The 20,200-nt window shown below is 42.7% G+C and overlaps 1 protein-coding gene across 10 annotated transcripts in view; it reads left to right on the top strand.

The window, feature by feature from the left end:
* The window catches only part of KCTD1 (potassium channel tetramerization domain containing 1), a 99,009-nt gene that overhangs the window by 53,821 nt on the left and 24,988 nt on the right, over window positions 1-20,200 (top strand). For 8 of the 10 annotated variants that reach the window (XM_039730148.1, XM_039730150.1, XM_039730142.1 and 5 more), the window contains one exon: window positions 12,845-13,023. In XM_039730148.1, coding sequence (XP_039586082.1) covers window positions 12,860-13,023 — 164 coding nt within the window. In that variant the 5' untranslated portion in view covers window positions 12,845-12,859. Of the gene's footprint in view, window positions 1-6,652; window positions 6,759-7,338; window positions 7,702-12,179; window positions 12,393-12,844; window positions 13,024-20,200 lie in introns of those variants that run through there. The other 2 variants (XM_039730146.1, XM_039730145.1) reach the window with 2 other exon arrangements.

A 20,200-nucleotide genomic window follows, 5' to 3' on the forward strand; every position in this document is an offset into this window, starting at 1 on the left:
ACACAAGCTGTAAGGCCTTCCTGATGTTTCCCTCAAATTTACCTGGTTCCAGACAAAATCCTTCACAGTTACCTCCCACACTTTATCTGAGATTGGTTTTTTAAAGACTCTGGATGTGTTGCCATATACAATTTTTCCTTTAGCTGTCAGTCTTTCCTCTTGTGAATGTTTCTTCCATTTTTCAGGTCCCTATTGGAATGTGGTGGGTTTCTTGCATACGGTTTAAAAAAATTATTTCATCCTAGTTGATGATTTTCTGAGCCTGACCCTTTTCATGCTTATGATACTCAAAACTGATCTTTTAATGATTTTTTTCTAAATATTTTTTGTCCTCAATCTTGTAGTCTTTATCCTTCTTTAAAGTTGTTTTTCCTGTATTGTAGAAGATAGGTTCAAACCTCTGTTTGGGCCTAGAGAGGCTCCTGAGCAGCATGGTCTTACTGGTTATTACCACTCAAGATATTCAGTGAGTCTCTTTCCTCTGGCTTTGGTTAAATGAAGCCTTCCCCTGCTTCCCCACAAACCCAAAAAAAGATTTCTTCAAGAATTATTCTGGATGAGGGTAAGTTCATCTAAAGCTTACTGCCCCAACAGCAGTTTGAGCGAGCTGAGCTGAGCCTTGTGGCCACTGCCAGCTCCCCGAGAGCCCCGTTACAGGGCAGCCTGAAGAAGAGACATTTATTCATAGCCAAATGCCTGTTGCCCCTTGTGGCTGGTCCAGCTGTGGCAATGACAGCCCATGTCCAGAGCTGTCTCACTTAACTTCTGTGTGTTTTGAAAATAATGTACCTTTATTATGGTTATCTTTTGTTTTCTTGATGAAGCTGCTGTTTGCTGGTTTAAGTTTGAGCTGTCCCTTGGAATCATCTAAGGATGTGATTCTTCTCTGTGCAATGACTTAGATAGATAGGGTGACTATTGGTGTATGCCAGTGTGTTTTTATTTTCAGTTTTATTGACATGTCTTGTACATTAGAGGCAATAACAGCTAGTAGCTAGGGAAAGTGAGACAGGCATTTATCTTTGATTGACAGGCATGAATTTTGCTGCTTCTTTAAACATTTTTGGGTCCTTTTGTTGCCCAACCACTGGTGTTTTGTGTTTTAGTAATGACCAGAAAAATATTACCACAAACTTAGAAGCAGGCTATGCCATCCAAAGGAGTGCATATTGTATATAAGGTAGTTTTCATCTATTCTTCTGAGGTTGTATGTTTGGTCTGATTTGGTGTTAGATCAAGTAAAAGCTTTTTAATATAAAATTAAGAGTTTGCTGAGCTATTTAGCAGAGACTGTTTGTCCACAACTAAATAGTGGATTGCTGCTTCATGAGGTTGGCAGAGGCAATGATGGCTGCTGTTAGCATATAGCACAGGGTTATATAGATCCGGGGTTAATCACCCCTGAGGGTAAAAAATGCTAAAATTAGCTGCCAAATGGATGTTTTTATCATATAAGCTACAAGGACTACTTGGGGAAATCCCTACAGGTCTGAAAACAAAACCAAAATTGTATTTCTTAGCCATGGATCTTAAAGTATCTTTTACATATAATGGAATCAAATGAACCAGATCTAAAATATGCTTTGTTCATGTGCCATATGGTCGTTGTCTTGCCAAGCACTCTTTCTGCCTGCCAGAGCAGACTCCTGTGTTCTTTCCTTGAATCCTGCCCTTCACACTAACAAAACAGAATTGCTGCTCGACCCTCGTAGGGAATGCTGGGCATATGACTTTCTCTGTTCCTCCCTGAATACATTTCCAGCATTTAAGAAAACTCCAAACACCAGAAAAGAGGCAAAGTGAAATAAAATCCTTCATGTGATACTGCATTGAAGGAGCCTTTTGAATTTACTCACAGCTGTATTTAGATTTGTTTGGGACTTCAGCATCTTCCTACCAGCCACCCAAAACCATACCTGCTTCTCTAAGGGATTTAAAATCCAAAGGTAGACAGATTTTGGAGTAGGGCGGGGATAGAGAAGTGTCTGGGTCACCAGTGGGTTTGAGTGCAGGTTTCATGTGCCACATGCATAGCCCATTCCCAGAGCTCTGGGAAGAGGCCCCCATTGCTGTGTGCTGCCTTGTGCATATTTTTAGCAGAGGGCTGTTTCCTGTCCCCATGCAGTGACACCCTTGTGGTGTTATGCTGCCTGTCCCAAGGTGTTAAGTAACCCACAGGCATTTTGAAATAGTTAATCATAATACGATTTCTCTCACGATAATGTTTGGGTTTTTTCGTTCTCCTGCTTGTTATGAAATCTGTAGGCTGATAATTTTAATGGGAGTTACAAAAGGAGAGGAAAAATTCCCAGCTAGCCCTGGAAATGCATAGAAGAGGAGGGTAAATGCTCCCTATTGCAGTCCGTCTTGACAAGAATTTCCAAAAAGCCTGTCATCTCAGTAAGTTCAACTCTTACCCTTTCCTTGCACTGTTCTCCCTCTTGGCAGTCTCTGTCCCTCTAGTGGGGTTTTGATAAATTATCATTTTAGTGAAACTGGGACGTTGCTTTGCTAAGTTCAGCTTCAGAGACTTGTTGGAAGGGGAATAGATGAGAAAGAAAGAAAGAAAACTGAGTGACACAGGGGTCCTGAAGGTCAGGGTTTTTTGCTCATGGTGTTTCATTTATCCCAGAGTGAGGAATGTATAATTTAATATTACAATTTCACACCCTATTTCTAATTCTCTATGAGACTGAGCTGTGACTTTCAAAATTGTGGCTCTGTTTACATCTTTATCATAACTTAGATAATTACAAATGTGTGGCTTCAAAGCACTTTCATGCCTTTTTCCTGTAGTCAGGTTATAGATGAAGCTGTCTGTTTTACTGACTAGTGCCATAATTACCAAATGGACTCAATGTCTTCAAAATTGCAATTCCAGCTGAGAATATTTTATTATTGGTTGCTTCAAGAAACATCTGGAGAGTGCTTAGAGTGCTTGTGTCTTACAATGTTTCAAAGATGTGCTTTTATCAGATCCTTCTATTTGTCCCTTACCTTTTTCCTCTTAATATGGCCAGGAGACCTAGTAAAGACTTTCTTGTATTTTTCTTAAGCGTGGTGAAGGTGATTCTAGATATAAAATTCTTCAGATTGTCCACAAGTGGGGGTGTTTTTTTGTTTTCATGTTGGGTCTGAAGTAGATATCTTCTCTAGATGGGTCAGTGCTATTTCTTTCTGCTCCTAGGCAAATTAATAAACCAAATTTAAAAGTGCAAAGGAAAGCAGGCAGCTGGCTGATTCAAAGGGAGAGGCTATGTTTTTCATCACCACCCTTTCAAAGCCTCTCTGAATCAAAAGAACCATTGGATTGCGAAGGCAAGACCTATGCCACACCAGAAGCTCCCAGTTCAGCAATTTTCCCAGGGTAAAATTATAACTCATGTTTCCTCAGCACAGGCTGTAACTGGCAGCGTTCCTTCTACTTCTAAGGGTGAAATTGCTGGGGGGAGAACAGACATCTAATGTGCCTCTGGAAGTTTTACAATGGGTGTTAGCCTCCCTTTGTGGAAAGGTAGATGTTCTTCTGGAACATACCCAAGGGCAGGTGCTATTCAAACTGGAGTGTAAACTGACTTCAAATAAGGCAGCACAGGCTTCTTTTTGTTCGGTTTGTGAGTCAAATCTAAAGAACAAAAACCCATTTCTCAAATTCTGACAATTCATGACAATCTTCCAGTTATCCCACTGAAGTCTACGTTTTTATGGGTCTTTGAAATCTTCAGATACAACTGCAATTCGAGACATTAATCTTTATTCATGTACTGCTGATAGGATCTTACCTTGCAAACAAAACAGATTTTAACAATGCTTGTTTTTTAGTGTTACTTCTCACCAGAAGACTATTGGACAGATTGCAAATTTGGTCCAAAAAGATGTAACCACTTGGTTTCTTTCCCACTTAAATCTTGACACCAATTGTAAGGATTTGTTTGACTTTGCATTCAAATATACCAGCATGGTTCTGGCAAAGAGAAGTCCTTTCCTTCTAAACCCAGGAGGGAGTGTTTGTTGTTGTTTTTCCCTTATCCGTATGTGAAGACTCTTGCAAAATATGTGTAGAGTGCCTGCTAGAAGTGGATAAAGGCAACAGCACTTGAGTGAGAAGTCTGACCAAAAATTACATTATTAATAAATCTCAACCTACAAGTAGTCTCCTTGGGAACAGTTGAAAGATGGATTGCAGTGTTCAGAATTCCCCTGTTCGTTCCCATAGCTGTTCCTAGTCCAAACCCCATGTATGTGTGGTGAAGGTGGCTCTCACATTCCTGCCTTCACTGGTGCAGGAGATGAGCTGGCCGATGCTGCATCCCTCACAGAGGCAGTGGGAGGGCTGCTCTGTGCTGGGCTATTCCCTGGGACTGGGGAGAGCTGACTGAGTGGCTGCCTCTTTCAGGGAGGAGGTGTAGACTCTGAATGGAGCCCCAGAGCATTTAGGTATGCTATCTGCAAAGTAGGTGGCATGCCAAACCCCTTGCAGCAGGGATGAAGTGGTCCAAGATATTTGGATCCATGCTTCTCACTGGAACGAGTGAAGCCTTGTATGGTGGGGAAGTAGTCTGTCATGTCTGCCCTTTGCAAAAGGTGAAACTCCCTCTGTGTGTGCTTGCTTTCCTATGAAGTGCAAGTAAATTCACGTTTTCTTTGCTACCTGAGATTTGATAGAGGTAGGAGAAGAAAAGCGACCTATTTTCCAGGTTTAAAGGAAAGTAAATGAAACTGTCCTCAGGGCAGCAGAAGCAAAGACTTTAGTATACAGCTGTAGTGTTGTGGGCAGGGCTGCCAGGCTGCTGAAGGCTCTTCAGACCTGGAAGCCTTTCCCAGGGACTGCTCATCTTTTAATAGTGTTTCCTCTTTTTTTTTTTTTTTTTTTTTAAGTGTCCACAATGGCTGCAGTTGTTCCGTGCTCAGACCAAGGGAGCACTTCATGCTTACTGTATTGTTTCTGCAGTATCTGATGGGATACTTGTCCTCTTTTGCAAGTGAGAATAAAGTTTGAGTGAAGGTGACTGAAGTACTGCACTGTGTACCTCATGAAATATTTTGAACTGGTCATGCCCAGCTCAGGCTGGGGAGTTACACTTTTGTTTGGTCACTGCTAAATTGGTTTCATTGCCAATTTGAGTAGATGCTGGTGCAGAACAGACAAGCCATTGGTGGAGCAAGTGGCCTGAAATGCCAGCTCTCCAGTCTGCCCCTATCATAGGACACCCTTAGCAGCGTCGTGGCAGGTCTGTTGCCTTTGGTCCCATGTCCTCCTGCATCTAAACACCGTGTCCTCCAGCATGGTTAGGGGACGTTTTTGCCTGCTGGGGTGAACACCCTGTGATTAAAGTGTCAGGTGGGCAGTGGTGTGCTGTGCACTAACTGGGAGCAGCTTTCAAATCCGGTTTTGCTTGTAAATTAAATGGGTGCTTTTGCTGAGTGAGAATTGAATTGGCACCTCTAAAGACTGTAGAAGTTCTCCTTCCATGGTGAAAGCCAGAGTGTTTGTTTTGGGGATAGTGAATCTGGGCTGGACCCCCAAGTTTGGTTGGGTTTTTTTATAATACAGTGGGTTGGATCTATTCCAAAGATCCTGCTTGTGTTAGGGGCTTCAGTCAGATTCTGTGCTGTCCATGTCTGCCACTCACTTGACCCAAGCACAGCAAGTGTGCATATGAGCCACCTCCAGCAGAAAGACTTGCTTGACCCAAGGAAGAAATGGGTAGGCAGTGCAGAAGAACAGGGATGTAATAAATGACAACATTAGAGCTGACCTCAGCACTGCTCATTCAAACAAGCAAGGGGCTGAGTTAATCTTCCATAAAGAGTGCAAACTTATAAAATATTTTGAGGGAGGTATTAAACTTTTGTCTGCAGTTTCGAGGCTTAGGGAGGTTTTCAGAGAACTTTATAAGCACTTGAGAAGATACATCCTGTCTCTGTAAACTTTGCCAGGTTTTTGGACTCACCTTTACTGCTGTACTGCTGTAAGCACAGGCCCTCATTTGACTTCTGCCATTATCCATGAATTCTTCTTGTCCACTTAAAGATTTTTCTTAAGGGCTTAATGACAAGTTTCTGATGCAAGTCTGGTTAGAGCTGTTCTGCTCAAGCTAGTTGTGTGCTATAGACTTGGCTCCTGGGCTCTGGAATTATCAAGGTGCCTCCAAGCTCTTGTCCAAGGGTGGTTTTTAACTGTCCTGCATCTCCAGGTAGGCAGCTTTCTCCACCCAGCACAAACAAATACCTCACTTCCTTCAGCCCCTTGCCTTGCCTTCGGTTCTCTGCACCTCTGTCATTTATTCTAGGTCCTGGTCAGCTCTGAAATCCCAGCAAGGCTCATTTTCCCAAGGAAATGCCACCTCGTCTCTCCAGTGCTTGCAGCACTTAGCGTGTGTATGTGCTCTTCAATGCCAACATCTCAAGGAGGAGAAGGCTGAAAGCAGCCAGAATTTGGGATGTGCTGCAAGGGACCCCTGTCTTGAGGGGCCAGATCAGCTCTCCACTCCCACATTCTCCACTGGGACAAGGAGAATGTACCAGTTAAAATTGTCCCATCAGGTAAGTGCTCCAGTCATCACTGCTGTAGCTACTCTGGTGTGACCAGAGGTGCATTTATCACCTTTGTAGGCTTGATCTGCATTTGGACTATTTCAGGATACAGAGAGGACAGCCCAGTACTGTTCCTGACACCTTCAGGAAAGAGTTTCAGCCAAGGTTTTTGTTTCACAATGAACTATACCCTACACTCTGGGTATGAGGGATCCTTCTGGGTATGTCTGTCCCCTCTCTCAGGTGGCCTTGTGACACCCACCTTTCTAAAATGCATTGCTGCATGTATTTCTGCAAATAATACTGAGTGCCCCAAGCATGGCACTTGTGGTGTGAGGAGTGAGCAGCTGCTTGGCATAGTAGATCTTCTGCAGTTCAGTGGCTCAGCATATACAGAAAACCTTCCTGGTTTTCAAGCTCTCCATTGTATTTGACAGTCTTGCATAGGATAATTTGACCTTCTGTTGTATATTGACAGACATTAAGGGTTTAAAATGAAGCTTTAGAGATTCAGAATAATAAATCTAGTATTGCTATTGAGTCTCAGCAGTGTCTTGGCTTACTGTGGCATTGAATTGCAGCTGATTGTGTTTTGGGCCTATTTCTTGTGTGACGCTCAAACACAATTGTTCTGCACTTCTGCCTTATAAACATAATTCCTAATGTTCAGAGTCAGCAATCCTAAACCTTGCAGCTGTGAGAGAAAGGGCAGTTGTATTATATTGATGAAAGGCAAAACATGACAGTGCAATCGGCATATTTTTGCTGGGGAAAACAATGGGCTGTTTCTTTGTTTTGCAGACCCAGTGGCAGCAGTAAAGCCCAACCATGTCCTCAGGGAGCTACTGACCATTGGTGTCAGGGTGAAGAAGCAGAAGAAAAGGATGGATGTGCTTACATGTAAAGACTTTTTGACAAAGATCTGAGCAATTTCTTTGTGCTTCTGGGCTCTTCATAATGAAGGTGAAGAGAAAGCACCATGATGGCATGAACACTTGGAGATCAGAATGCAGTTTGCATGCTCTGTGTGATGCACATGGTCATCTTTGACCACCTTGCAGGGCTGTGTCTGAGGGACCAGCCCAGTTTGGTGTCATCTGTAGATGCTGAGTACCAGAGCCACAGCCAGAGAATTTGTTGTGAGGACATCACCAGCCCATAGAGGTACCCAGGGTGGGATTTTCCCTTTCCAGCAAGATAAGCTCCTGGGTTTCTTGGACACGTAGCTTTGTATCTCTGCCTGCTTGCTACACCTTCCAGAAGTGCTGTTTGTACTATACTGATATTGTTTATGTTGAATAAATGCTTTCTCCAGCCTCTTTGTTGTGGCAACTCTTTTTGCTGAATTCAAAAAAAGGGGGGGGATACTTGTCTAAGCATTGTGGTGAGACCTGATGATGATTATTTTTTTAATCTTTAATGAAATGTTTGTTTTGAAAAAGTGCATCTTCAAAATGGTGACACTTGTGCAGGAGCCAAATCCAAGAGCAGTCCTAATGTTCCTGGTTTGGATGAGGTTCTCGAGCTGCACTCTCCCCCATCCCACAAGCAACCCGGAGCATCAGCCTGCTGTTTATTTCAGAGTGCAGGCACACAGATGTCCCTGACACTTGAGTGATTTCTGCTCTGTACTGGAGGAGAAGGGATTTGACACCAGCTTCTGAAGTTTGTTTGCTGCTTGGATTCATTCCCCATACAGTGGGATATATGTGTTCAGACTCTTCTGCTGGAGGTGGCTGATGTGGATGTGTTAACTGCTGTTTGCAGTTGTTCTTGGGCACCAAGCTTTTGTGAGGAGAAGCATCTGTCTCATGTGTCTCTGTTGTGAAGAAAGGATAATGAACACAGACTGACTTGATACGTTAGAATAAACTACTGCATGATTATTCATTCTAATGTCTAGAACAGATGCGACAAGCTTGCCCTCACCTCCCCCAAAAAATCCAAGGGAGTTAGAAATGTGTAAATTTGAGTTTCTCAGCAGAAATAATTGCTGGGGCTTTGACGGGGAATATATGTGCTACTGAGTAGCACATACACTTCTGGTTGAACTGGGCTGGCTTACAGGGAAGACATTGGCTAAAATAATTCCAGCCAGCGGTGTCTTGACCTGCAAACTAAAATGATCCTCACAGTCCAGTGAGTCAAGCAGACAGTTTGTACTTGAATGGCGGTCCTTCTGTGCCTGAGCTTGGGTTGTCTTGATGTGGCATGGTTTTTGTCAAGGTTTCTGTCTTAAGAAGGGAACCAGGATGACTTTACTCAAGACCACGGAGTGTAAATAACACTTAGGACACCAGTGCTAATATTTTGAGGGGAGGAGTAAGCCTCCCATGTCTTTGATTTTTGTACACTTAGCACATTGTAATGACTCATGTTCTTCAGATATCTCCTATTCCTTCTACTTGCTACCAGAACATTGACATGGTTCCTATGTTAGTGTCATTTGGCGGACCAGTTGCACGAGTGCGCTTCTCAGCCCTGCAGCTACTGTGGTTTTTTTCAACCCAGGTGTAAAGGCTTATTCTTCAACAATGTTTCTGAGAGGAGTTGGGGAGAAGATGGTATAGAAGAAAAGGCAGGGAGAGGAGAAGGGATTTGTAAGCTCTTCTCCATGATCCTTGGCCCCCTTTGGTAAGAAGGCTTCTAAATTATACACATTTTTGTAAATCCCAGGAGGAGCAGTTAAGGCAGGACTGCTTTTGCTGTTGTTGAGCCTAGAGGAGGGTTTGCCTTGAGCAGAAAATGTGAAGCAAGTTCAGATATACTCTAAAGACCCGTGCCTGTGAGCTGCTTGTTGTGGAAAGACTCCTTCAAATATCAGCAAGGAAGTGGAGGAGCCCCAAACTGCTCTAAGAGCAGTGCTTTTGTGTGCTAAACCAAAACTGAAAAGTTTTAGACAATATAATTGCCTTTAGCCTGCCTAGCACACAGATTTTGGCACTTTTGATTACATAGTTTCAGTCATACACTCCATCTGAGTGAAAGTGAGAACTAATTTTTATGAAAAGTTGTTAGAGGCGGAGGGGAATCGTCTGGATATTAATAATGATAAATGCTTTACAGGGTATTGGAAGTATTTTGGCTCATGGAACGGCTATAAAACTGTTTTCTGTTCTTACTTTTTTTTTTTTTTTGTAGGATAAATAATAAAATGTTTGAGAAGGAAAGCTATGAGGGGTCAGACTGTTGACAGGTCACTGCCCATCCAGCCCGTGCAGGTGGTGGCCATGCTTTGTGCCCCACTCATGAACAAAGCTGATGCAGTTCCCAAGGCAGACAACAACCTCTGTGATCTCCTGTGTGGGAACAGCCGTGGCTGAGCTCTGAACCTGTTCCTGGGTTCATGTCTCACCTGCCTGACACCAAGAAAAGCTTCTCAAGAGCTTTTTGTTGTCAGCTGTTGCAGATAGCTTGCTGGAGCCCATTGAGTTTAGTTTCTCTGACTCCCTTCTCTCCACCTGTAATTCTTGCTAAGGAATTGTATTTGTAATCACATTAGGTGGTGGAACCTTAGCTTACCAGCAGTGCCTTGTTTTAATTACTTTTTACCAAAGCTTGTTCACTTCCACGTTTGCTGTAATCCAATGCAAGCCATGTATTTCTTCAGAGACTGTTTGCTCCTGTGTTGTCCTTTCCATAGCTGAACAATACAGTGATTTAACTAATGCAGTTACATAACTCTGCTCTGTTAAATGTTGTACCCATTGCACGGTGATCTTCTGTGCTCTGACGGTGCTATTGAGCTGTGCCACATTTAAAAAAATGGGATTTTTTTTATGGACTTGCTTCTCTGAATCCCATTTTTGCTTTAGTTTCTCTGGGGCAACTGCAGTAGAAATGCAGTTGTTTAATTTCCAAAATGGTACTGAACTGTTTTTATGCAGGGAAATGTGCTTTGTGGGCTGAGACTGGAGCAAGGTTAGCATTATTGTGCTTAATATCAGCCACTGAGAAGAAGGACTTTGTTTCATGATACACAGTATTGAAGAGGAAATGTTGACAAGGAGGAGGGTGAAATAAAAGAGCAAAAGGTTTTACTAGAAAGCATTTTTATTTCTTGGGAGTTTTAATAGGTAAACTGTGTAAATGGCAGCTTGGTTATGACTTGGGTTTGGAAACTGGTTCCCTTTTCTTATGCTTTGTGGGTTCTTTTGCCTTTTAAAATGCCCACGGTCCTCAACCTATCTCCCATTCTGGCAGTGATGTTTATACTACACATTCTTCTACTGTTTTGTGCAGCCAGTGCTATCACAGCTACGCTGAATGAGGTTCCAGCCTAACTACAATATTAACCCTGCAAATCTGTTCATTTTCTCTCAAGCAGCCCCAGGCACGGTATACAGGAGAATGTGTCCAATTGAAAAACTGTGACAGACTCGGTGGTGCTGCACTGTGCTAAATTGCAGGGAGCTATGTTTTTTCTGCCAGAGAGGATCCTGTGAAGGGACATGCTGATGTCTGTCTCGTACAAGTTGCAGAATTTATTTGTCGTTTTAGTCTCAACTTTCACTGATAATTTTATCTTTATTTTTGCCAAACTGTCTGCTTTTAAGCACTGAAATGTGTTCCTCAGACCTGCTGCTTTCCTCCTGCCAATCGTCCAACACATGCTCCCCCCACCCCTAGTTTGTGTCAGTCCTCGACTTCTTACTTTCACCTTTGTAGTTGTTGTTTTTAATTTTTTCTTCATTATTTTACTAAATACCGCTCTGCAGATCAGTAGCATCTTGGGTGGTGGTTGTACCACATAGCATTTGTAGCAGACATTAGTTTTGCATAGCGTGTGTACCTTATTTTGTCTGGACTTGTCTTCTTTGCGCTGCAGGCACCTCCTCCAGCAATTGTAGTGATTAAGCCTGGTATTTCTGCAGATTTATATTAACTTCTGCTTATAAAGAAAGAGAAGAAACCCAGCCCTTCCCTCCCCCCCAACATCCAAACTAGATGTTTTTCTTCATTCCCTTAGTTTTTATCAGTATTAGACCTAAGCTTGCTTTTGCGTATGAAAGAAAATTAGTTAAGTACCTTGTGGTTTATAGATGCCTTTTGTTACATACTACTCGGATTTATTGTGCAACGTTGGCCTGTAAATCATTTCAGCCAGACGATTACCTGGCTCATGTGTGATTGGAGCCCTTCAGCAGCCATGAAAAATGGAGAAACGCGGGTTTTGGCGGCGGCGGGCTTTGCTGGTCCCGTAACTCTCTCTGATGCCTTGCTGAGGTTTGCTGCCTGGCTCCGAGGAGATGTTTACAAGGAATCCATTACTCTGTGCAGCTGAAAGACGGTGTTGAAAGAACAAAGGGAGTTTTGTGATGAAGTGTATCTGACTTCTCGCTGCTTTGCTTACCTTTTAAATGTAAAACTCGGTCATTTGCAAGGGCTTGTAGTTCTCAGGGCATCCCTATAAGATTCCACCCCGCGTGGAGCTGTCCTTCAGTCGAAAGCGGGGCTGCCTCAAAACCGCTCTCGAGCGCGTTTCTATTCCAATCCCCAACTTTGCCTGCCGCCTGCCTTCCTGGCTCCGGCTCACCGCCCTGCCCTGCCCTGCCCTGCCCGGCCCCACCCGCAGCGCGCAGGCGGCCGCTGCTCGCTCTGCTCTCTGCGCGCTGCTGCTGCTGCTGCTGCTGCTGCCGCGGCCGCCGGGCCCGGAGCCGCGCACACCGCACCCGCGGGGGCAGCTGGCGCCATACGTGTAACTTTTAAATGGAAAATGTCTTTCTCAAAGGCTGCCGGTGTCCAGTGGTCTGCAGCCCATGAGCAGTTGACTAGTCCAGGTGTTTGTGCTTCTGTTGCTGTGCTATGTGAATTGGGGATTCAAGAGAAGAGTGTGCAGGATGGAGGAGTTGAGGGTTTGTATTCCTGTTCTGGTGGTACGGCAGGGACGGAGGGCTTGGGAAGGAACAGAAAGTCTACCTGGGGTTGTCTCAGTTGAGGAAAATGTTGTTCTCAGTCTTTTTGTCTGTATCTCTTTCTGTTAGTGCTTTCATCAGCTCTTAAAAATGAGAATGACCCTTTTTGTCGGTACGGATTGACTGTCGCGAATAGTGTTTAGGAAAAACTTGTTTTTGAACGTGATTTCTTCTTTGTGGGTTTCATCGGTGCGTTTTGCCTCACTTACTTAAAATGTAGCCATTTCAAACTCTCGGGGCAAGATTCGTTTTAAAAACTGCCGAATATTTGTCTGTGCTTTACTAAGATAAAAGTCATAATCTGAGGCTACGAGACAGTGCTATTGATTCAAGACTGGGGGTTTCTGTAAGGTTTTTAAGGAGATCATTAACGCAGGTCTATCTTTCCACAGGACAGTCGGCCCAATATGTCAAGACCTCTGATCACTAGATCCCCTGCATCTCCATTGAACAATCAAGGCATCCCCACTCCAGCACAGCTCACAAAGTCCAACGCACCAGTTCACATTGATGTGGGTGGGCACATGTATACCAGCAGCTTGGCCACGCTTACAAAATATCCCGATTCCAGGTAACTTTAAAAAGCTTCTTCTGCATGTCTTTGGCAAACTCCTTTTCTTCCTTTTCGTGCTTGGACGTCCTGGGGCTGTCTCAGAATGATGAATTTAGCTGCTTTTGTTTCAAAATTAAATTAGCTTTCTTTGTTAGTAGGCAGTTAGAGACTTACTTTCCTTTCCCTGTTCCACTGTGTTTCTGACAAATGGCACTTCTGCAAATCCTGATGCGTGTGCACTAAAACAAAGCTGAGAGAAAAGAGCACTTATTTTCTACTACCTAGGATTCTGGGTTTGTGCCAGGGCACCCATGCTGTGGTTTGTTACATTCAATAACTGTAGTGATACTGCATTTAATCCCAAAGGTGGGGGTGTTGGAGTATTTGTTTTGTTTCTTTTGGAACAGTAACCGCTCTCCTGTGCTGTCAACACACCATCTCAGATGTGTCACTTGAGGCAAAGGCAAGCTTGAATGAAATAAACTCTTAAGACAGTATTAACTGAATATTTTTTATAGAATCTTAGGACTTTTCAAATAATTAGGCTCTTAACTCCCATGTACCTTTTGAGTGAAGTATTTGTGACTCTGGTAGCTCACTGGTATGAAGCAGTCAGAGAACTGCTGCATGTGTGAGCAAACTGTGCCTGTAGAGTAGCTAGAACAAGAGTGCATCTCTAAGAAATCTAGAGTGCGTTTAGCAGTGTGTGTGGGCATTACTGGTGGCTGGCAGACAAGCAGTGCAGTGGTACCGTAACTCTAAGGGTTGGTTATGACAGAGCAGGAAGTCATTGTGTCCACAGTATAAATCTACCTTGCCCTTTGCTGTCCAGTCCTGCTCTAGAGGACAGCAGTGTTCCCGTTGTGTTCTCTCCAGTCTGAGGGGGGAGATTTTCAGTTTCTTGATCCCACAGCTCTGACTTGAGTTTTCAAAGAGCACAAAGCCCGCTTCATGGGATGTGGCTTCATTCAAAGCCTGGGTTTCACTTGATGCTGCTGCCCCTGCATCATCAGCTCACGGAGTGAGGTGGGCTGAAGTAGTGCTCCTGCAGGGCTGGAGGAAGGGAGCCCTACACACAGCGAGCACATGGCCTTCCTTGTGACAGCCTCCTGAAGGGGAGCTAAAGAAGCCATGCCAGAGCCTGGGTCTGCCAGGAGAGATTGAAGTAATGTCTGGGAAAACTTGAACTGTTCTTCGAAAACCAAATCTTTTGGTTTTTTTTTTTTTTAGAAGCTTCTTGTGTTCAGCTCCTAGTAGTTGTGATTGCTTCGTGGGTTTTTTGGTAGTTGGAGCAGTGATGGTGTCTGACACTGTTGTGTATGCAGAATAAGATGCTGCTGCTTCTGTTTTCATGTCAAATTCACAGAGAGTATATTACTTCAAGTGAAGAAACACTAAAATGTCATTCAAAAATGTGTCTGGTGGCAGTGGAATTTAAGCTTAATATATTCTGTGCTCAATTGAGCCATTGTAGCACTTGAAAGTGAAAGCTATGCCTGTAGTATCAAAGCCAGTTTAATAAATTAAACATTTTAAAAGCTCTTCAAACATAATTTAAAGAAAACCCAAACTCTGAGTTATAGTCATTCTGTTTCAAGTCGTTCTGACATGTGTTTGTGTTTCAGTTCTGACAGTGTCTTTTGAACCTCTTGATGAGTGAATATTTCCAGCGTAGCTGTTAGAACCTGGAATTCCCAGCCACTTCCAGAACTTGAGAGACTTTTTGAAACATTAGCAGCTTCAAAAGAGCAATTACTAAACTCGTTTGAATGTCAAGACAATGGCATGAAGCAATATGCCAGTAATCGTGATATAGTTGTTTGGGTTTTGTCTGAGATTTTGCCATGAGGTTTTTTCCAGTGGAGGGTTGGGATGTATATATGTGTGTATATATGTCTGTGCATATTTATATAGAGTGAGTGCTAGGTAAAAATTATCCAGTAATATTTGGACATTAATACAAATAGTTTCTGGGAGCCTGACCCTGGTCAGTTTTATATCTACCTAGACTCTAACTTCATTACTCAACTTTAGCAGAAGGTTTTTGTCAACATTGCTTATATGTTTCTTTTTCTGCCAATGTCACATGTGTGAATGATATCAAAACTAAGGAAGGTCTCATAGATATTTTTGGGCCCGTTGAAACCTCGTGAGACTTACTGTTATATGAAGTATTGTCTATGAAAAATAAGGTCTTGATTATCTTGCCTGAAAGAGCAGTGCTCCAGGGATGAGTCAAGGCATCAGTTGCAGGCTCCACCATGTAACAGGTTGAGACACGAAAGTCATTAGGTTTCTGACTCGTATTACATGTAGTCTAAGGGCCAGAAGCCTAAAATGAACCTTTCATCTGTGGGCCAGGTACCAGAGTCATCTTTCTCTGTGAGATTGAAAGGGTGATATTCAAACCAGCAGCTCTGGAGTCACTCTGACTTGCTGGTGTGAGGGAGACCTATTCTGATAGAATACTCTGCTTTGGAGCAAGTGTACTCTTCCTTCTCCTTTGGGAGCCAATAGCACCTCATCTTGCACCTTGCTGTTTTCTTCTTCCTGGACAGTAGAGTATGAATTGGAAGGAGTACTTTAGAAAATAGTTCCTTAAATGATATCAGGTAAAGACTTGTAGCTTGAAGGGATCATTTTCTGTAATTCTTCTGTTAGGTTCCCCAACCTGGTTTGTGCCTTGACATGTAAAATGCCTACTGACAGATACCTATTCACTCCTCCAAAGAAACCTCGGTGTGACTGGAAACGTGTCTTGCTACTGTTGCTGGATCCCTGCCCTTTGCTTTGGAAAGACAATTGTGGGTTTCTCTCAAATGCTCTTGTGCTTGAAGAAACCAAAGAATCAGAACCAATGTGTGTTTTGGGAAAAAGCTGACTCGGTGAAGCAATCCAACAGACAAGCAGCTTATCTAATAGATGGTTTGAATTGAGTAATCCTAGAATTATAAATTCCAAAACTACAATAATACTTGAAAAAGCCCTCAAAGTTATTTTAAAATCTAGCAGCATGTAATTTCAGAGAGCCTGGTTATAATCCAGACTAGGAAGAACCTATTGTTTTCACAAGGAAAATCCCCTATGAATACTTTAGCTCATCAACAGGCCTCAGCTTCTCCCAAGAAACCAGTGAGACCATGCCTCAAACATGGTCTCATGAAGCTCAGTAATACAATTTGCCAGACTTAGGCTTTGGGAAGAAGCCTAAGTTTGAATCAGCCTGTCTACCAAGAGCTAATGTGAGGTCTCTCTGTTGAAATAAATAGCAATTTTCTTTTAAAGCCTGAGGAGGGAATAGGTGTCCTTCTATGTAGCTCTCTCCACTGAGACTGTAGACCTTGGTGCATTCACCCCTGCACAGATTGTACAGCCTTTGGTTTACTTGAAGTTACCAGATCTTCAGTTGGTATCTGGTAACAGAGAGCTATCTCTTAAAGATTTGGGTGTACAATTTTTTTTTTAAATTGCTTGGTTTTTTAAAATAAAGATTTTTTTTAAAATAGGGTTTTTTTTTTTCACAGCCCAGGAAAAAAAATTATTCCAGGAAAGGAGGATCCAAGATGAGGGTCTGCTAAAGGAGCCTTTCTCCCCCAAGAGCTCAGGCACATACGTGCAGTTCCCCATGGTCACCAAAAAGCTTGAGGAGAATAGGTTGAGGTGTTAGGATTTATGATTGTGAGGAGAGGAAGCACTGGCTGGTTAGCTCTGATATTTAACCCAAGCAGCCTGCCCTCCTTCCAGTGCATTATCATCTTGCAGCAGGTTCGAACCCTTTGCTTGGAGTCAGCATTCCTACATCTCTCAGCCTTAATGCTGTCTGCATGGCATCTACCAAAAGTTATTGTGTACCAGGCTAAGACAACCTCAGCTGAATATCGGAGCTGAATGGGAAGATGTTGAACTTTGATCATACAAGCATCAGCTGTCTGATATCTCTGATATCAGCAATATCAGCAGTGTTGTCTATCTCGTATGTTCAAAGCATCTGAACTTTTAATTAGGTCTGTCCAAGTCATCTGGTACAAATATTTGCATAACACCATGGCACCGGATTGCCACATCCTATATTCCCACCACAGAATGGGAAAAATTCACTTAAAACCTTGTATATAACTTTGTAGAACCTTTTGGAGTATCTGTTTGTGTTGCTACATCTCCCATCTTGAGTTACTCCCTGCATATGAAGATGGATTCTTCTTATACGGTATTTCACAATCCTTCCATATTTCTGCCCAGGGCTATTTCAGGTTTTCATATGAACCAATCCATTCGTGTCCCAGTTTTCTTACCCAATCTTCACTCTCAGCCCTCAGGGAAATTAAATTTCACACACTTGGATCCAGTTAGGACACTGGCATTTTTTTTTTTTTATTGGTAAGGATTTCTTTTGCATCAAGAGCAAAGAATTACTTAGGAGAATGCCCAGACTGTCCTTGGCCTTTTTTGACAGTTTGCAAGAAAGACTTCTCCTTTACAAGTTGTGTAGGTAGACTTCCAAGGGCGTGCTGTGAATCAGGCAGCACTGCTTGCCTGTATCAGAGCTCTGGCAGTTTCTGTTATCAGTCCCCAGCTCTAAAACATGCTGACATGGCCCTTAGTTCAAACTCCTGCAAATTGCAGCACTATGCTGGATACTTCTGTCTTGGTAGGAGACCTGCTGAGGTGAGGGTGGTCTGCATTTTGCATAGGCCTCCCTGTGTAACACCTGCATCAAAGCAGCCTTGTCACAAATTTCCTACTCATCTTGGAAAGTTCCTCCCAAACTGCTCTAAGTTATGCTGAACTTGAAGAAATACAAAATTTTCTAACTAATGAGCATTTGGTGATTTGGGTTTTTAAGGAAATATTGGGAGAGTGGGTGTTACTGCATCTTTATTTCCACTGTCCTTATTTGGATTTATCTTCCTGAGAGGTACATCTCTAGCTGCATCTTTCTAGAATAGCAACCTCAAGGATGAGCTTCTGTGAAAGAGCAAGCCTCTGTGAAAGCTTTCAGTATTGCTGTAACCAGCTTTGTCTGCTGTATTAGCATGAATGGTCCAGGTCACAGCTTTTTAATGTTTTGTAACATTCCTGGCAGGAGGGAAATAGGCAGAAGAAGTTGGCAGAGGGTCAGTTATCTATGCTGTCTTACTCATCTTGTTATTCACCTTTTACATTTCATCATTTGATTGCTGCATGGTCTTGTGGCAAGGAAAAGTGAGGGCTTGGGATAGGGAAATACATTGACTCTGACTGACCTGTTCTGTGACCCAAGATAACTGGTTTAACTTTGAGCTTCACTTGCTTCCTACCAAGGTTAACAAAAAAGCAATTTGTAGAGTGCTTTGGGATGATGATTGAAAGTGTAAAAGATTACTATCTCTAAGCATAAATATTTATAGATCCAGTAACTGAGATAGAGGTTGATGATGTTGGTATCATCAGTAACATGTATTAATAAAAAATTAACTGTTGATTCATGGGGACCAGACTCAACACAGTCAGGCAGTACAGTTGTGTTGGTTAGTGTAACCACATACACAGACTTGGAAAGAAAATAGAAACAGAGCTGTGAATGATACTATACTTTATGCCCATTTAAAGAAATTCAGAGAATTTACACAACTGATATTTTAAAGAGAGCTCTCTTGCAACACACATCTGTCAATAAAGAGCTCAGAGGGGTATTTTCTGGCCCTGGCTGAACCAAGATTAATTGTAGCTTTAGGTATGTATATTGAACTTAGGGTATATATTGACCTTGTTTTGACTCAATTAATGATCACCACAGGTCAGTCATCACTGTTGCCTCAGTAGAAGTAAATATTTTTCAAATTGTAGTCCTGTAATATGTTTAACTTGCAAGGTCAGCAAGTTGCTGCTGTTGCTTGTGGCTGGTGACTGGTGAAAGAAATAGCACCATCAGATTAGCAGGTTCTCACATCATGTGGTCAGTAACTGGGGGTGAGTCATCACTGAAAGGGGCCACAGACTGATGTCTGTCTTCCTGTTCTAAATGTCAGTAAAAGTGGGTTTATGTGTATTTACTTGGAGGGTAAAAAGCAGTGTTCTGTACTTGTTCAATGCTTTTGCCCTCAAATCTGTAAAATGACAGTAAAATCAAGATAGTGGATTGTTGGAGAGCTCTTTGCACATATGCAGAGCCAGGGAATGTAGATGCGCAGACTTGATGCTACAGGGGTTCATTACATTCTTGTTCTGGCTGCCTGGCTATGACAGTGTTTAAGGAAATATGTTCAGAGGAGTAAGTGTCTACATTCAGGAGTGTTAGAAAGCTAAAGACTTCAGCTCCTTATTTCTGAGGCTAGTAATCCTCAGAAGTAACAATAATTTTTTTCTTGAGGGGAAAAAAGAAAATCCATAGCCATGTAATCAGTGTAGGGATTCCTTTGCCAGTTGGCTTATGTGGGTTTGTAGGGGTTGGATCAGCCTGTAAGTCCAGCAGAGGGGAGGTTGTCAATAACTAGTTTAAGGGTCTGTGCTTTGAGAAATCATTTGATTGCAAAGGCTGCTTGCAGTCCTTGGTGGATGAAAATTTGTGGATGGGCACCTTACAACTTTTGTATTTTTCTGCCTAATAGCATGGTTTCATAAGCTAGACTGAAGGCACCCAAGCAGTATTTCTCACTCTGCCTGACCAATACCTGGGAAGATAAAACATTATTCTGAGTCTCTGGGTCTCACTGACCTAATAAGAAAAAATCTCATTAGAAACTGAGGTGGCACTGAAGTATTCTGCTTATTGGTCACTTCTGATAGGGCCCAGGTTTGAACCATAGTCGTGAGGTTCAGTGGTTTGTTTTGCCTTTTGCTGTACTTACAGAGGTTCCTGATGGCAAGGAGTGTGTTAGCACAAGGTTCTCATTCTGCTCCCACATAAACTGTTTGTACTTCATTGGTCTTTCATAAATTGCAATGCAGTTGCTAAGCAAATTGGCATCTAGTACATACATAATTGCAGAAGCAAACATATTTGGCTTCCAGTTTTGCCGTCAACACCCGGCCACCTCCTGGGTGTGTTTGAAGCTTTAGGATACAGATTCCAACTTCTGGCTTACTTCTTTCTGGTGATGATCAACTTTCTGGCTGGGTTTCATGTATACAAGTATTCTTGCCATTTGGGGATGTATTGGCAGAGGTTGCATAGGAAATGGTGAAAACTGCTCAGGACTCAATGGTTATCTGCAGT

The sequence above is a fragment of the Passer montanus genome, unplaced genomic scaffold (genome assembly GCF_014805655.1).
Source record: "Passer montanus isolate IOZ18808 unplaced genomic scaffold, ASM1480565v1 scaffold70, whole genome shotgun sequence".
Classification (NCBI taxonomy): domain Eukaryota; kingdom Metazoa; phylum Chordata; class Aves; order Passeriformes; family Passeridae; genus Passer; species Passer montanus.